The 18,698-nt window shown below is 40.4% G+C and overlaps 1 protein-coding gene across 2 annotated transcripts in view; it reads left to right on the top strand.

Annotated features, from left to right (window-relative positions):
• The window catches only part of Cdh2 (cadherin 2), a 218,186-nt gene that overhangs the window by 197,289 nt on the left and 2,199 nt on the right, over nt 1-18,698 (top strand). For both annotated transcript variants that reach the window (XM_021151003.2, XM_021151004.2), the window contains one exon: nt 7,993-8,157. In XM_021151003.2, the coding sequence (XP_021006662.1) occupies nt 7,993-8,157 (165 nt within the window). The remainder of the gene's footprint in view (nt 1-7,992; nt 8,158-18,698) is intronic.

Raw genomic sequence — 18,698 nt, 5'->3', positions numbered from 1 at the left:
CTCTCTCTCTCTTTCTCTCTCTCTCTCCTTCCTTCCTTCTTTCTTCCTTCCTTCCTTTCTTCCTTCCTCTCTTTCTTTCCTCTTTCTTTCTTTCTTTCTTTCTTTCTTTCTTCCTTCCTTTCTTCCTTCCTCTCTTTCTTTCCTCTTTCTTTCTTTCTTTCTTTCTTTCTTTCTTTCTTTCTTCCTTCCTTCCTTTCTTCCTTCCTCTCTTTCTTTCCTCTTTCTTTCTTTCTTTCTTTCTTTCTTTCTTTCTTTCTTTCTTTCTTTCTCTCTTCCTCTCTTCCTCTCTTCCTTTCTTTTTTTCTTTTCTTCTTTTTAGAAAGTTCGAATTCTGAATATTAAGGTCTATCCAGAAATATATGTGTATCATCAATTTAAGTCACATATTTATACTATAATGGTGACAACATCTAAACTAAAGCACTTGATGTTAGAATCCGGTGTTGTAAAGTCAAATACTAAGTTGCTTTGTTGAAAAGTCTGCACGTGTAAATTCATTTTGAAACTAGAATAGTCTTCCTTGAGATAGTCCAAGATGACATGAAGGAGGGAAGGTTTCCATTCTTTCTGTCTCAGCATAGCCTCAGCAGATGCCACTCTTTCTTCAACTGTTTATCTTTCTCCACAGTCTAACAGTAGGTTACTTTGATCTTAATCTGAGTGGTGACACTTTTTATTTATTTTTTTTTTTGTAAGAAGTTTCAGGATGGGGTGAAAATATGGAAGAGAAGACAGTTTTAGTGGCAACACTTACCTCTCAAGACAAGACTTACAGGGGAAGAAGTGATTTATGTCTGTATGCTTATGACCAAATTACAGAGGAAGAATGAGAAATTCCATATATCTTAGTTTAGGTTTCCATTTCTATGGGGAGACACCATGACAACTCTTATAAAGGGAAACATTTGAGATTGCTTACAATTTTAGAGGTTTAGTCCATTATCATCATGGCAGGAAGCATGGAAACATCCTGGCAGACGTGGTGGTGGAGAAGGAGCTGAGAGTTCTACATCTTGATTTACATGAAGCCAGAAGGAGACTGATTCTTCTACAATGGGTGGAGCTTAAACATTGGACCTTAAAGTCCACTTCCCTCAGTGAGAGACTTCCTCTACCAAGGCCACACCCAGTCCAATAAGGCTCCACCTCCTAATAGTTTCACTTCCCAGGGATCAAGCATACTCAAACCACCACACCATGCAACTGTGAAAAATTCATTTTTCAAAGTTCAGAAATATCTTTATAAAAGGAGTTAGACTAGAAGACAGATAAGGGACAGATAACCAGCCTTTCATGCTAGAACTTTAGAGGTAGAGTGAGAAAGATCATGATTTCAAGGCCAGTGTCAGAAACAAATTAAGACCAGTGTGGGGCTAGATGAGACCCTATTGCATGCATGCATGCATACATACATACATGCATACATACATACATGCATACATGCATACATACATGCATACATGCATACATACATACATACATACATACATGCATACATGCATACATACATACATGATGCTCTAGGAAGTCATTAACTATGACTGTGATCCAAGAGAAAGTATTGATTGAGTTCAGTTGAAATAAGTTGTACATTTGCTTTACTTTCCCCAAAAAATATACAAAATTTTACTCAAGGGGACAATTTGTGATAAAATGTCACTGAATTTCATGCTCTGTAACAAAACCATGATCAGGACTTTAAACACGGAAGTGTCAGCTCGTTAGATGTTGGCACTGGTTTTCCTCTGTAGATGGCAGCCATCTTGTTTTGCTAGGGAAGAGCAGCTGTGGTGTAATACACATGAAGATTGCCTGGGTATTTGACTGACAGGTCAGCAGTTGCTCGGCGATGTGGTAACACCTTGTCAAGGTAGTTTTGATTGTTTTAATGCTGGGAGCTGAGAGGATGGAGGAATGCATATTGATTTATTCATTCTCCCTTTCCTTCCCACATTGGTCTGAAGATTTCTTTACCCATGCTATGGTCAACTTCTTTTCAATTTGGTAATCTCTGTTTTTCACTTTGACATTTACTTTATGTCTCATGACCACTTAGTCCTAAAACAAACTGTTCAATTTGTCTGTCCATCTGGCCAACATGAAGTTACTTTGCCCATCCTAAAGCTACTTTGTTTGTCTGGCCATCCTGAAGTCATTTTGTCTCTCCGGCCATTTTGAAGTCACTTTGTCTATCTGTCCAGCCATCCTGAAGACACCTTTCCACTGGTAACAGGCCTGGCCTGTGGTAGTACAAAATTCCTCACTGATCAAGTGGTCTGATCATTTCATGGACTTAGAGCAGTGGTTCTCAACCTTCCTAATGGTACAACCCTTTAATACAGTTCCTCATATTTTGGTGACCCCAATAATAAAATAATTTTTGTTGTTACTTCATAATTGTTATTTTGCTACTTTTATGAATCATAATGTAAACATTGTACATGTAAATATGCATGTGGAGGCCAGAGATAAACATCCTGTGGTCTTCTAGATCATTCTCTATGGGTTTTGAGGTGAGGACTCTCAGTGAATTAAGAGTTCACTAATTCAGCTAGACTGATTGCCCAGCATGTCTTACACGTCTTACACATCTTCCTACCTCCACCTCGCAGCACTGGGACTACAGGCAACATTGCTATGCCCAATGTTTTATGCAAGTGCTGGGGATAAGAACTGGGGTCCTCTCGCTCACACAGTAACACATTACCTACTGGGAGTTTCCCTTGCCTCAGAGCATTGTTCTTACCATTAGTCACATTGGCCTGCGACCATAGTGAAGCACGGCTCTTGCTGAGCTTCAGACATCAGTGAAATGCAAGCATTATCACCACTTGGAAGTTCCTGTTTGTTTATATGAGCTGCCGTATGGGGATATACCTGATGTGGTTTTTCACAGGCCATGGGATGAAGGGTGACTTCCTTCTTTGATCTCCTTAGATCCAAAAATGGTATTTGGCAACCAGTAGGTGCTCACTGAGTCTTTGGAATATGCCAGATGAATTTTCCCCTTACTCCGGCATGGGATTTACTTCCGTAAAATATTTGCCTGGAGCCTAGAATTTTATGTACTCTGATGTTTTGCTTCATTTTATTTTATTTTATTATTTTATTAACACAACTAAATGCCTTAAGGTAGATTTGTGCTATTATCATATGAATCAACTATAAATCATCGCAAGTTGGTGGAATTTTAACAACAAAAGCCAGAACAAGAGCTTCAGCTGCTATTAACCTCCCACTGGCTCGCCCAAATTAAATCATCCATACAGCATTCAAATCTAAGAAAGAAAGAAAGAAAGAAAGAAAGAAAGAAAGAAAGAAAGAAAGAAAGAAAGGAAGAAAGGAAGGAAGGAAGAAAGGTTTAGATCTTTAATGCAAGTACTAATATTGCACAAATAGTATAAAAGCCCTGACCCACACCTACTTTTAATGATTTTTGCCAATTAACATGAATCTCAAAAATGAGCTGATATATGATTTTGCTTGACTTTAATCTAGAAATAAAATTTCTTTGAGAAGTTTACATTGTAAAAGTTGACAGTCATAAGACAAGTGTCAGAGACATTCAGCCCCTGGAGGTCTAAATAAAGATCCCTTGTTGTTTACAGTCTTCATGTTTAAGGCCACGAACCCAAAAGACCTGCAGAGGATTTCGGGCCTCTGTAATTCTCATTTTATTTCTTAACCTACATGTTGTAATTTTTGTGTTTAAGTAAAGCATGATGGAATTGTAAAGATATAATTTAGGGTATTCATATAGCGTGAGGTTTTATCAAAATGTCTAAAATTGAACCCTCAGGGCAGGACTTTTGCCATATAACACACAATGACATCAAAAGCAAACCCTGTGCCTTGACCCTAAGACCCTGCCACATGTTCCCTGCCACCAGCTGCTTATAGTGTGCATTTGCCATAGCAGAGGAAGCCATCACAAAGAAACTCTTAAATCATCCCTTTAACCTAGCTTCTAACTTGCTGCAAATCAATGGCTTTCTGGTTCTTTTTTATCCCATTATAACTGAGGAACTTTCCAGGATCCTGTCATCATGGGGAGATAAATCACACTGTCGGTGTTCTCAGTGATGGGACTAGGGTCCTTTCCCTACTTCCCCATTGTGAATGACTGCCAAGGACAGAAACATGATCCAAGTCACGTCTCTTGAATCAGCTGTTCTTTTGATAGCTGGCATGAACATTATCCCTGCAATTATATTTGACACTTATTTCCAACAAACACTTTCTATAGGCCTGGAGAAAGGGTGTGTGTGTGTGTGTGTGTGTGTGTCTGTGTCTGTCTGTCTGTCTGTGTCTTTGTGTCTAGGTGTCTGTTGTATGCATGAGCATCATGTGGTGTGTGCACGTGTGTGTACATGTTCATATGTTGCTGAGGTAAATGGCTGACATTGGGTGTCCTGCTCTGTCACTCTGTTCCCTTTGAGACATTTTCTCACTGAACTTGAAGCTATACAGCAAGTCTCAGCAATCCTCTTGTCTCTGTCTGCACCCACACCAGCGCTTAGGTGACAGCTTCATACCGCCACCTTTGAATGTTTATATGGGTGCTGGGTATCTGACGACATTCTTGAACACTAATGTTCTCACCCACTGTGCCATCTCCTCAAGCCTACTCTATGGTTCTTAAGGAAGTAAGTCAGAGCTTTGAAAAGAAAACACCTGCAGATTAATAAGCTGCTGTATGACTGTTATCTATGATTTGGTTCATGATGCTGGCCAGGAAGTGGTGCTGTTGGTAGAGTAGCTTTTGTCACCTGCGATATGTCACCTTGTAAGGATGGAAGTGTTCCCCCTCTTTTATAAAGTGTTGGCAAGTTATCTGCACACACACACACACACACACACACATATATATATATATATATATATAGAGAGAGAGAGATAGCGATATATAGATATATAAAATTTATTATATAATTATATATTGAGCTTTGAGACAGGGTTTCTCTTTGTAACCCTGGCTGTTCTGGAACTTGCTCAGTAGACCAAGCTGGCCTCAAACTTACAAGGTGTGTGCCACCACTGCCCAGCTAACAGTATTTTTAAATTGGTGCTAGCTAGTTGAAATTTGCTTTTATTTGCAACCTGAAGATTCAGTGTACATGGCCAAGAGGTTGGGGTAGAGGTCTCTGTCCAAGGGTTGAATATTATGATCCAGTCCTTCAGGCTTATTTCATTTGATATAGAAAGCAAGCCCTTCTCTCCTTCCTAGTCAGTGTCCTGTTGCTGTGAAGAGACACTGTGAAGATGGCAACTCTTATAAAAGAAAGCATTTAATTGGGGCTGGCTTACAGATTTAGAGGTATAGTCCATTATCAGCATGGTGGGACACATGGTAATGCAGGCAGACATGATGCTGGAGAAAGAGGCAATATCTACACACAGCAGAAAAAGCAAGAAATCGTGGGCCTAGCTTGAGCATTTGAAATCCCAAAACCCATCCCAGTGACACACTTCCTCCATGAAGGCCACACCTGCTCATTTGTGTCAGGTAGCCTCCCTCACTAATAGTGATCTAACATTCACAATCTTGGAGCCTACGATGGACATTCTCATTCAAACCAGCATACCCTATATATTCTCTTTACCATCACAATAAAATATCACAAAATACATTCAAGAGTATCATGGACTATGTCATCTGATAAGAGACAGTCTTTAAACATTAGATTAACCTGTTTTTCTGTACACAAGACTTCCTAAGAAAGCAATTTCACACGGAAGGTGAAAGCATTTAACTCTTAATATAATTAGCCCTCATTTTCCCTTTTCTTGGACAAGCTTTGTTAAGAGATAAACTTACCCTAGCTTCACTTATCGCTCCTGTATTCACTAGTTGTATAATTAAACATGGCCTAGAAAACCTCATTTCTTCCTGTGGAAGCACAAAGTTTTCTAAATAAAACTCTCTTTATATTGTTTGTAGGGTTTGTCAACTTACAGCACTGTAGGCTTCTAAGACAACATATAGCTCATACATTCCCTAAGTTTGCAACTGGAACACATTAGTACTAGATAAATCTACTCTCCCTGTCTTGTTATGATTGAGTTGAAACAGGCCTTCCCATGCCTCTGTTCATGTTGTTGATTCTCTCTCCACATATAGAGGGTGTCTCTCTAGCCTACATGAGGGTCAAGGCTCAAACTTAAAGCCAGTTGTCCAACAAAGTCTTTTACAAATTGGTGGTATGCAAAATTTGTGTCCCTCTCTGGCTTGCCCTTCATCATACACCACAGGGCACATTCCAGGTCGAGGTAACTTTTCCATCCACCTACCACAGGGCCTTTACTTACCCGGCTGTATCAAACTGTAGGCACATCATTGCTCAGAGGGAGTAATGTTGGGATAAGAACTTCTCCACCAGCCTAGTGTTAACAGTTAAAATCAGACACATCGAAGACAGGTGCCCGTAGTTTTAATTCCATTCTTTACTCCTACTGTGAATTGAGCAAGCCCCTCGGGCTCTGTCAGCTGTGATCCAGAAAGACAACAGTGAAGCTGGTTAGGAATTAGTGACAGGAGAAATTCCTCATGAAGAAACCGGCAGAGTGACTGGCACATTGTGGATTCTTGAGTTGTTCTCGGCTTTCTTATCTTTGTTCAGACCATCTCTGCAGCCCTTCTCTCTTTAAACCCATTCTTGTAACTCTGAGTTGACTCACTGTCAACTCTGACAGTGTAGGCTGTGAAAGGAGCCAGGCTGTGGAGTCTAACACATACAAAGTCCAAGTCTGTGTTGTGTCTTAATGGCTCCAGGACCATGGGTGGGTGACTTGGGTTAATTGTAACTCTACATCTTCATATTTTAAATGGGGATGATAAAATGTGTTAAAAAGATTAAATGAGCAGACATATGTACAACACCTAGCACACTGCCAGACGTAGTAACTGAGTTCTGAATAAATCAGACTCACTGTGAAAATGCTTAGAATGGATTTAAGCTGAGTTTAGACAGAGCAATGCATGAACAAGATGAATGCTAGAAAGTTGGTATTTTCTGTGACTGTCAGTGTTGAATGGTTAAGCATTTTGGTTAAACTCAGCACCAGAATTGTGACAGTAAATGGGTTACAGCCCACAAGTTGAGAACCATTGATGTAGAGGTTTGAAAACTACAGTGTTTGCCCAGATTAGAATCAGATTCCCTCTCACTAGAGTTGGTTTCCTTGTGCACTCCTGTCCAGTGGCTGGTACACTAACTGAGAACAGCTGCGAGAGCCCAACCTATGCCTAGAGTACCATTTTCACAGCTTCCCCCTGCCTTTCTGCAAACGCACAGGCTGTTTTACCAGATCATTCTACAGGACTACATGGAGAGGAATCCAGCCCATCCTGTCCCAGCATGCCCAGATCAAACTGTTTTACCACAGGGAAGATGGGAAAGTGTTTTGGTTCTGTGGGCCACAGAGTCCCTGCGGCTTATTCTTGTTTGATATTTTAAGTAACCCTTTGAAAATATGAAGGCCATTCTTAAGAAAAACTAGGGCACAAGTCAGACTATCCCACAGACCATAATTTGTGGATAAGAAACTCAAGACCCTGGAAGGAAGGGAGGGACAGAAGGTTGGGTTTCAACCTTGACGCCTTCCTTAGAGAGCAGGAAAAAACACCCCATTACTTCTTTTTGATGTTGGAGACATTAATTTGGTTGTTTTGCTTTGGTGGTACAGGGCATGCTGTAGTTGGATTCTTAAGTCATCTTGTAGCGAGACCTCGTCACACTGCCGTTTCCCATTGGGAGCTGATGAGGAGTGCTTTAAAACAGATGGAGCACAGACTGTAGAAATGGAAAACACAGAAGAAAGAGCTGTGTGAAAGAAATATTTAATCATAACATGAAAAACTCCTAGTGGCAACTTTTCCATTATGTTAAATCGCACTCATTTCCATGCATTTCGAGCGTGTGTTTAAAAACAAAGGTTGTAATCTCCCTTCCTCGTGCTCATCCCCATGGATTCCTGATTCCCTCCTTGCAGGACTACGACTTGAGCCAGCTCCAGCAACCAGATACTGTGGAGCCTGATGCCATCAAGCCCGTGGGAATCAGACGGCTAGACGAGAGGCCTATCCATGCTGAGCCACAGTACCCAGTCCGATCCGCAGCCCCACACCCTGGGGATATCGGGGACTTCATTAATGAGGTACAGAAAGACTCACTTTCTTTGTCAGTTTTGTATTTTATTAGTACATGTTGACTATACACAATGAATTTTACTGTTATTTGATGTATAATGTGTTTTCTTTATTCACTCCCATTGCATTTCTTGTCCACCCCACTCCTGCTGATTCCCTTTCTCTTCCTCCATCGTCCCCCTTCTGCTTATATGAATTCCTTTGTGTTTAGTTAGGGTTACTTGCATGAGTGTGGGTGAAGGGCTAGTTATAAGAGCAGTGGCAAGTAACCAGTGGCTACACCGTTGAAGAAAATGACTTGCTTTCTTGTAGAGCATTTTATCATATGCTTATAGTTAGTTAAGTTTCTGTGAGCTACACATTTAAGCACAGCTATTGAATACAATTCATTAAAATATCATTATTTTTTACTTTATAATTATATGAGAACAGATACGACTTCAGTGACAGAACAAAATGTTACCTTTAAAAAATGTATGTGTAGGTATACATGTATGTGCATGTGTGAACCTACACTCGTGTGTTTGGAGGCCAGAGGACAACCTGGAGTGATGTTCCTTATGCAATATTAACTTGATTTTTTTTGAGACAGGATTTCTCACTGAACCTGGAACTCACCATGTAGACTAGCCTGGCTGGCCATGAGGCTTCTAGGACCATCCATGTGTCTCCACCTCCCCAGGGAAGGATGACTAACGTACGCCATCCTGACTAGGTTTATTCACGTGGATACTGAGGTCCTCAAGCATGCAGAGGGGGCATGTTATGGCAGAGGCCCTTCAGTTGTTCTGATTAACATGAAGCCAGCTATCTGCCCATATCCTGCAAGAATTCAGCAGACATTAGCAGTGCCCACCATCTCTCTGAAAAGGATTTATTTTTTTCTGGACTGCAAGTAACAAATAGACTACTACTGCCATGCATTCTAACTTCGCTTGTTAGTCTTAATAAGCCAATGCAAGCTCTTTCTACCTCTTTTCCACACCTGGTGAGAATCTACTCCATACCTATCAGCTCTATCAAAGGTGGTTAGCTGGAAGAGTTGCTAGTGACTTGAACACTGGCCTTGTTGAGAAGGTTGAAAAGCCTTTGTGTGAGAGTTAATTCTCTATTGGATGCAGCCAGCATAATCTCACTGTCAGAATTCTCTGTAATTCTTTTATTTCATTGATGCCAAGAGTCTAGCTGCAACCAATGCTAAAGTTTTGACAGAGGATTATTTGTGCTTCTTCTGTGTAAATCCAGGCCAGACTTTTACTCAAATTCTCTTTCAGGATTTTTATTGTTCATATAAGACAGTAGTAGGTATTGATACTGGCTGAATATATAGCAGGAATTGTGTTCTTTGCCCAAATGCTGTGCATTCCAAGATCAACACACTGGTCTCTATGAATCCTAATGTTCAAGGTGGCCATTGCATGTGGCCTTGATCATGTGCTGGGTGGCCTCTTGTTTTGAAAGCCTTTTGTTTTGATACAATATTGTTTTATATATTAAACAATATATAAATGTCACCAATCTACTATAGAGTTTCATATGTACATAGTAAGCTTTGCAATAAGGGCTGCAAGATGGCTTAGTGGGTAAAGGCATTTGCCACCAAGTCTGATGATCTGAGTTTGATTCCTGCAATCCACATGGTAGAAGGCGAGAACTGGCCTTCACAAGGTGCCCTCTCTCTTCCACATGCACACAGTAGCATGTGCATACACACACACACACACACACACACACACATCCACATACAATAAAGAAAGTGTAACAATAATAACTTACTTAACTAAGTTGTCAAACAGGATTGATTTCTCAGCATCTGTAAATTCTCATTACTGTCTGTTCCTAAATGAAAAAGGCTGCTTTCCAGACATGTTTACTTCTGTTAAGTAGGTAGCAGGTTAATTTGTAGCAGATGTAGATTAAGATATTATGGGGAGTTAAAGAAACTGTTAGTATCTCTCCCTTTCTATAACCTATGGGCTGCCTTGCTTTGTTGTTGTTGTTGTTGTTTTACACAGACGTGCTTAGAGACAGTTCCAGGAACTTAGGACAGCATCGATCTTTTCCTTTATGAAAGAAGACCTAGCTTGTATCTGATTTGTTGTGTATTGTTCTAATAAAATGTTGTTGAGTTATCACCCATATTATTGGGTTTTAAGATATAATGAATTTTAGAACTGCAGGTGTAAGAACTGGATTTTCTTGCAATCAAGAGTTTTGATGAGTAGAATTCAAAAAATTAGGTGTTTCTGCATGGTCCTGTGGTGTCAGTTCACTGTGGGAGTCAAGCCCAGCTCTGATATTCTTCTCTTGGGAAACAAAATCAAGCACCATTATAAGGCTAATCATAACCTGACTTTTGCCACTTCTTCCCTTCCCCATGTCCTTTTCTTAAACTGCAGACCTCAGGAAATGATTGAAATCGCCCCAAAATATGATCTTTTTGAGCAGGGAAATTTCATACATTCTTGCCCATCTGCAAGGCTTCCTTAGCCATAAGGATCAAATACAAACATCCTGTCTACAAAACTGTCCTGGATATGTCTGGAAAGACCCAATGATGCTTCTTCTGACCCAGTGTTCCCAGCTGCCTGGATGTGACTGGAAATAGTCTATGTGCCATTGGAGAGTGTGACTGTCGATATGCTCTCTTCCATTTAAGGGTTCAGCTGTCAATATCCTTGTCTCTCTCTTGAGAGTATGGGTTCTCTAGAGCAAGGGCTATTTCTTATTCTGTGTGGCTGAGCCATGATGTTCAGTGCTTTGTATGCAGTAAGTGTGTTTTACCTTAAAATCTTGTCAGTGTGTTGGTGGGGACATCAGTCCATCCATCCTCACTCAAGAATGTTCACTACTGAAGTTATGCTTGACATACAGTGAAAGCCTCTCACGCCAGGTTGGTACTTGGTGTTGCAGGTTTTCCTGCAGTCCCTTGCCAGCCTGAATATTGCAGAGGTTTGCAAGTGGCTTTTACTGTACTTTTTACCCTTGCCTTGATTGCATTCTCTTCTTCTAGTCTCAAACTCACTTTTCCTTTCTGAAGCCTTGCCAAGCCAGAAAGGGTCAGGGCCACAGCACAGAATAGGTGCTGTCTAGTGTCACCCAATCCTACCTGGGGCTTACCTCCCTTCATAAAACAGACCATAATTCCATTCAGCCTCCCTCTGAGTTCTTCTGTGGCAGGGAAATGGGTCATTATTCCTGGAGAGAGCTGTGCTTAGATACCTTAGTTAATGAATGAATAAGTGAATGAAAGGGTCCCGCTGCTAGTCATTTTCAAAATAGCATCAAATGCATGAAACTGGGTATCATGTCAAGATACAGAAATAAGATGAAAGGGAACCACAAATGTGCCTAGAAATGTACCTTTGAGGACCAGGGAAGCAACCGTAGCTTGTGCAAAGCCCTTGGTTAGAACCCTGTTAGAACCCCAACATCACATAATCTGTCTGTGGTGGCACACACCTATAGTCTCAGCACTCAGCAGTGGCAGGAGACAAATCAGCTTGAGGTCATTCTTGGCTACATAGTGATTTTCAGGTCAGCCTTGGATACTGGTCACCTTGTCTCAAAAAGCCAAAATAATAACAGCAAAATGTTCCTACAATTTGAGGCAGGAGGCAACTCAAAGCAGGTTAAAGTGGCTTAAAACAACAACAAGAATGGAGTACCAGGGATATGATGGTTGGTTATGTGGGCAAAGGAAGGAAGATTAGGACTCCCTGGAAGTTACAAAATTCTCAGAAGCACCATGCAGATTTTTCCATCCCAGGTAACCATTAAGACTTGTTCAATATCTTTCATTAACTTGGCAAACAAAAATAAATGTATTTTGAAACATTTGAAGGCACCTGGAAAGAACTCCAGCACCCTTTGCAAAAACATTGCAAATACAAACAAATTTATTTATCTCCAGGTCTGATTTGATTTAGCAGAGGACCAAATGTTCCGAAGGAAGAATAATGCAGCGGTGATTATAATTGGAGCACTTTTATAGATCTAAGGAATAGGGAAGCTCATGAGAACATTTTCTAGCTTGTTTATTTAAGAAATGAGTGAACGTTGCCTTGACTCTCATAAGCAAACTTATTTCTAGTCAGGCAGGTAGAGTAGAGCAAGACACCTGTTTTGGATCTTATTAAGAATTTAATTCTGTTTGCATTTTCAAATGTGACCTTTAGAGGGTGAGAAAATTGAAATAAATTCATTTCATCTCAGCTCCTTAGTAGATATTAGCATACCTCCAGTAACTGCAATAATCTCACATGCCCCTATCTTCGAGGAATCAAAACCACATGTGCCCTTCTGTTAAGAATCTGACTTCTGATTTATACTGCTTAAAGCATCTGGAAGGGTCTTGTAGAATGATTTCTTGTAACTACTGAAGCTTAAACTGCCCCTTTCTCTTGTTAATTGTCCTTTGACTGTCTACTTTGAGATGTCTCCTTTTGTCCCTAGAGGACTGAGGGGCTTGAGTTAAAGTTCAAGTCACCTCACGGCACTGAAACTTTGTACAAAGTCACGACCCTGAACGCAGTCGCTTGGCTTCCAGTTATCTTATTTGTAAGAAGAGATTAAACAGAACCTTCTCGTAAGATGGTAATGAGAACTTAATAAAATGGCTTGTATAGAGTGATGATGGTTGTGCATGCCTCACATCCTACCACTCAGGAGGCAGAGGCAGGTGCATTTCTGAGTTTGAGACCAGCCAGGTCTACAGAGTGAGTTCCAGGACAGCCAGAGCTACACAGAGAAACCCTGACTCACGAACCAAAAAACAGCAACAAATAGATGGTGTGTATAAAATTCTTGGCCCAGGATATTAGTCTCTGAATTGTTACAAATGCAGTCATGATTATTGAAGACAAATTATCTTTTTAGGAATAAAAGATTTTCAATGGTCCTTTAAAAAATAACGAAATTCTCTATTTATAAAAATAATTACATCTTAAACAACATAAATTTCTCATAGAGAATTAGTAAGGTTAGTTTAAATATGTAATGTGAGTTGTATAATAGAAGAGAGAAGCAGAGATAGAAGAATTAGATGTTCCAATTATGCCCATTTATGGTTTTCATTTTATTTATTTATTTATTTATTTATTTATTTATTTATTTGTTGTTGTTTGGTTGGTTTTTGAGGCAGGGTCTCTTTATGTACTGGAACTGTGTAGCCCAGGCTATCCTCAAACTCACAGAGATCCACCTGCCTCTCCCTCCTGAGTACTGGGATTAAAGGCAGGCACTACTACATCTGGTCCCAACTATATTTTAACCTTAGATCCTAAATTTAGAGCCTCTAAATAGAGTATTTAGCCTGACAGATGGAGCAAAAACAAACAAAACAACAACAAACCCAAGTCCCAAGCATTAGGGGAAAGTTACGTTGTAGAAGAGAAGGCAGAACTCAGATACTGTCCTAAAAAGTAGAGTTCAGAAGAGCCTCAGCAGGAAGGGGCCTCATAGCCTGAGGTGTTCCAGACAAGGTGATCAGGAGCAATGACAGCTATGACTCCCACAACTGGAGAAGAAAAACCCAAGCACAGCATTTTCAGTGAGCAATGTATGAATAAGTGGATGGATGGATGCTGAATGGGTAGATCAGTGGATGAATCAAGGAATGATTGAGTAGTCAAATGATTGGCCAAATGGGTAGATATGTTATATTAATCATATAAAATATGCAGAGGAGCATTACAATCACATTCAGGTTAGAAGGAATGAATATGCAAATAGAAGCCGTGTCCAGGGCACAACTTTTGAGTTTGGAGAACTGGTACTTCAGTAGCTCCTCAGGTTGAGGACAGTGCAAACAGGCAGGGTGTGTGGTCTAGGGTCACTGGGGCTTTCTCTAAAGAATTTTGATTTTTGTCTTATAGACTACCTAGACATCAGACAGACCTTGAAAAACCACTACCTCGTTCTTCTATCTCTGCTTCTCTCTTCTACTGTTTACTTAAACTTTTAATCAATTTTAGCTTTCTTAAATAAAGACAATTGATTTTATTTTCAGTAGGTGTCTGTACACCTACTGAAAGCCATCTTTCACACCCCTAGTGAACCTCCCTTATGTGTGTAGGCCTTAAAAAGCATGGTGAAGCTTTTGCCTACAGGGACTGCTAATGTCATCAGTGAGAGACCAACAGTCACCCAAGGGAAGGAGCTGGAGTTCTGAGATGAGAGGAACAGTGAGGCGTCCCTTTTGCTCTGCTGCAGGCAGGACATGAGTAGCTGAGGCAAAGCTATGGCACAAAGGCTACAGAAGACAGACAGGAAATCAGTGGCTCTCTTTCTCCTTCTATCCCTCTTCTGTTCCTCTCTGCAGAGTGTCTTTATAGTTCCCATCAAAGCAAGTCTCCACCCCAAAAGCATAGGGTACAAGGTCTATAAATACAAGCGCAGCAAGAGCTTTCACTCTGCAGAGGACCTGAGACTGCAGAAAACTGATAAAAGCACCCAGATAAATTTATCTAGGGTTCAAGATCTTCTCTGTGAAAGGTGAACCAAGAAACCATTTCTAAATTGAGTCAAACCTAAAGAAACCCAGGGTTAGTTTGTAGGTTTAGTAACAGTACTGTATACATCAAGAGACCTAGTATCCGTAGGCAGGAAAAGAGCAAAGGGATCCAGAAGATCTGCAGTCCTGGGTTTATTCTGCAGTCTCTGACCATGTGGCTAGAACTGACAGTTTTCCAGAGCTTGACTGTGACCTTTTTAGTAAGCACTTCATTCAGAAGACTCGCTCTCTGTTCTGAAGGGTCCCATTTTATTCTGCAGTGCAAACCAATACCATACATGGGGAAGGGGCTTAAAGATCTCCATCTCTGCCTGGAAACATGGCTCACCCAGAGTTCTTTTAGGACAGTGGTTTCACCTCTTTATAATTACAAACGCAGAGACAGCACACCATGCCCTGCATTGCACCGTTATCTCTCACTAATCATCGTATGGCTTTAAATCCTTTTGAAAAGCAATGGATACAGATTTAAAACTACCATGGGGCTCAGAAACTAACTCAGCAGCTGAAAGGAATATTTTTCAAAAAGAAAAGACTGTTTTTTTAAGATTCTCAATACTGGGTGCGGGGATAGATTACCTCCAGCATTGTAACGATCTTAAGGAGTTGCTGGATTAAATCGTTTAGACATTTGCTGAAGAGTCTTGGAGTCTTCTGACATGCCAGTGAGGATTTGCAGAATGCATCACTTGAGCACAGAAACATATGTCATCACTTTTCAGTCCCAGAATCCAGATGTACTTGAAGCCCTGCCATCCTGCTGCTGACTCTTTTAAGATAGGGTTTTATATATCACAGATTGGCCTAGAGCCCCTTGGGCTGGCTAGGCAACCATTCCAAGGAAAACCTTCAGCATCCCCTCCTACCACTTCTGCCTGTTGGGTGCTATGGTTACAGGTAGTCACAAGCAAACTAGTTAAAGCAGTGCTGGGGAATCAAACACAGGGCTTCTTACATGCTGGGCAAACTCTTTACCAACTGTGTAACATCTGCATAACATCTGCAACCCAAACTTAATACTTGTTTTCAAGAACTCCTTCAAACTAGGAATGTATATGAAGCTTTTTTATTCTTCTTCTGGGGTCTGTTTCATAGATAGATCAAAGATAGATGGTGCTGAATCATTTAGTAACTATATTTGTAGTTGCTAAATTTTATAGGAAAAGGGGGGAGGAGGGAGGTGATGCTACTAAGTGACTAAAAACCCCAAAAGGGCAGTCAGCGAATCTAGTTTGTTCATACCCAGGTCTCCAATGCATTTGAGTCCCAGAGCCTCAAGCAATGTGCCTTGCTTGCATTGAATAAGTGAAAAGGATGAGGGAGAATTCTTTGGCTTCTCAACCACTGGGGCTGCAGTAACTAATACCTATTGCTGGCTTACACCAGCAATGGCTAAACTTCTTCCTCAAGTTCCAAATCCATCGGTGGCTCTTTTTCCTTACCCGCATGTGGTTTTTATTGTAAGGTCTACGTAAAAGTAAAACCCACATATGCCACAGACCATCCTCCTAGCTGATCAGAAAAAGGATTGTCTGCATCCCTGCAGAACCCTCACAGTGTCCAAGCTTCCTGTTCCTCACACTACATTGGCCACAACCAGGTCCCACAGCAGGGTGGAGCAAGTAGAATGGGTCCCTAGAGAGGCTCTTGTGGCATCATGGGTGTGTGCTCCCCTGGGAATTACTAAGGACAGCAACTGAATCTGCCACATAAAGGAGACAGGGATCCTGAGAACATGTAGGTTGTGGTTCTCAGTCTTTGCAGAACAGCACTGCAGCTTATTCTAAAAATAAGGTAAGGAAAGTCTCGTCCAGAATTATTTTTGTTTTACATATTGAAGTGGTTTACTGAAGTCTTTTTAAATTTTTACTTAACAGCCCTTTCTGGGGTGGAAATAGTATAACATGATATGAGGGAGAGTTATGCTTAATTATACATGGTTAGGATTGTTGGTAAGAAATTCTTGGCAGGGGGAGGGTTGGTAGGCTTTGGCTCTGTTTTTTGATGGGAGTCTAGCAGCTGCTATTTTATTTCTTAAAATAACATGGCTTAACTTTTATTTCAAATGTCATTGAAGGAAATTTTTTTCTTTAAAACTAACTATTAAAATATTAACTGGTGCTCATTGAGTTTTTCTGTGGCTAACACGGTTGAACACTTGTACCCAGTATCTTTTTGGGCTTGTTCCAGTCTCACATAAGTAAATACTAGGGACTCAAGGTGAATTCTGTGAATGCTGAGATGTTGATGCAGATCCAGTCTGAGAAGCATTACAGCGTACTGACACGGATCTTAACTTACACGAGTCTTCTTTATTCCTCATCTATAAACTAGAGAGCATGTTCATTAAAAATCAAATTTCATCTGAGATCTCTTCTGGTTGCTGTGGCAAAATACCCTGAGAGAAGCAGTTCAAGGAAGAGTGGGCCTATTCAGGCTCAAAGTTTGCAGGTATAGCTTATAGCTGTATGGAAGACAAGGGACCACGGGCTTCAAGTAGTTGGTCTACCACATTCAACCAGCTGAGAGAGGAACATGTGCATGCTACTCTATACAATCCCAGGTCTCTGTTAGGGAATGATGCCACCCATGGTAGACGTGCCTTCCTACCTCAGTTAATGCAACCAACGTAATTTCCACACAGACGTGCCTAGCGTATCATCTTCCAGCTGATTCTAGGTTCTGTCAAGTTGACAATGAACTCTAGCCATCACACATATACAAGTTAATATGTACTCAAAAAATAAACATATGGATTGAATAGATTGATCTCTCAAGGAAGACAGTCTATGACACATTTCCACATCTTAGATAAAAGGAGACAGCAATATGCCCATCAGCCTCTACTGATCCAAAGGTGTAAGAAGACAGTGATTGTCTGAGAAGTGTTATTGCTTATGTTGTGGAGTGCAGCTCTAGAATGGAATTGAGAAAATTCCCAAAGGGCCTAAGGCTGCTTTTGGGATACTTTGTGCTACATAATTAATCATTAGCTGTAGATACTTCAATTACATATTTAAAAGCACCTGTTTCCAGAAATTAAGAATGTAGATGCTAATTGCCTACTTATTTTTGTGTTCTTTATTCTTAAGGCTCATATACATATAATTTCATTTTAGAGTGACAAAATTCATCCCCCTCCAAAGTATTTATATCACACACACAAGTACGGGGTCATGACTTTTCTTTGGCCTTTGAAAGTTAGAAGTCACTTTTTATTGACAAAAATATCTTAAATTTTTCATTATAATGGTCAGTACACAAGGTAGTGTTTTATATACTATATACAAGTATATATTATGCATTGGGAATATTCGTTCCATGCCCCCTTACCCGCAACTTTTTCCATCTCTCCTTTCCCATCATACCTTAAATGCGTTTACAACACACATACATTTTTGTATAAAAGCATGAAATGTAAGAACTCCAACTAACAAAGCACACATTTGTCTTTCTGAGGCTTAATTTGGATCTACTGTGCTATAAACAGCATAGTTTATCCTATCTTTTCAAATAGGAACTTCTCACACCATATAAATTAACTCCATATTCTAGGTTCCATTAAAAAGGTAGGTAATTTGATGTGACTGTCTATGTAGTATCACGCCTGCCCTATCATCACTTATCCTTTGATAGTCTCCCAAAATTAGGTCACTGTCACTTCCTGCGTGGATTCAGAGTCTTCCGGCCCATAGAAGATTTTGTTTTTCAATTCCCTGACGCTCACCTAGTTTTCGTAGTTCTGGTACTTCTCATTGCCTTCCGGGTAAACTATATTCTTTTGTTTTTTGGTTTTGGTTTTTTCGAGACAGGGTTTCTCTGTGTAGCGCTGGCTGTTCTGGAACTCACTCTGTAGACCAGGCTGGCCTTGAACTCAGAAATCAGCCTGCCTCTGCCTCCCAAGTGCTGGGATTAAAGGCGTGGGCCACCACTGCCTGGCTGGTAAACTACATTCTTAATGGGCAGATGACCAAGAACCACTTGGTTCTGATATATATATATATACATATATGTATATGTATATATATATATATA

Source organism: Mus caroli, chromosome 18, assembly GCF_900094665.2.
Source record: "Mus caroli chromosome 18, CAROLI_EIJ_v1.1, whole genome shotgun sequence".
In the NCBI taxonomy this organism is placed as follows: Eukaryota; Metazoa; Chordata; class Mammalia; order Rodentia; family Muridae; genus Mus; species Mus caroli.
Note: the sequence above shows the minus strand (reverse complement) of the source record. Positions and strands in the feature narration are given on the sequence as shown.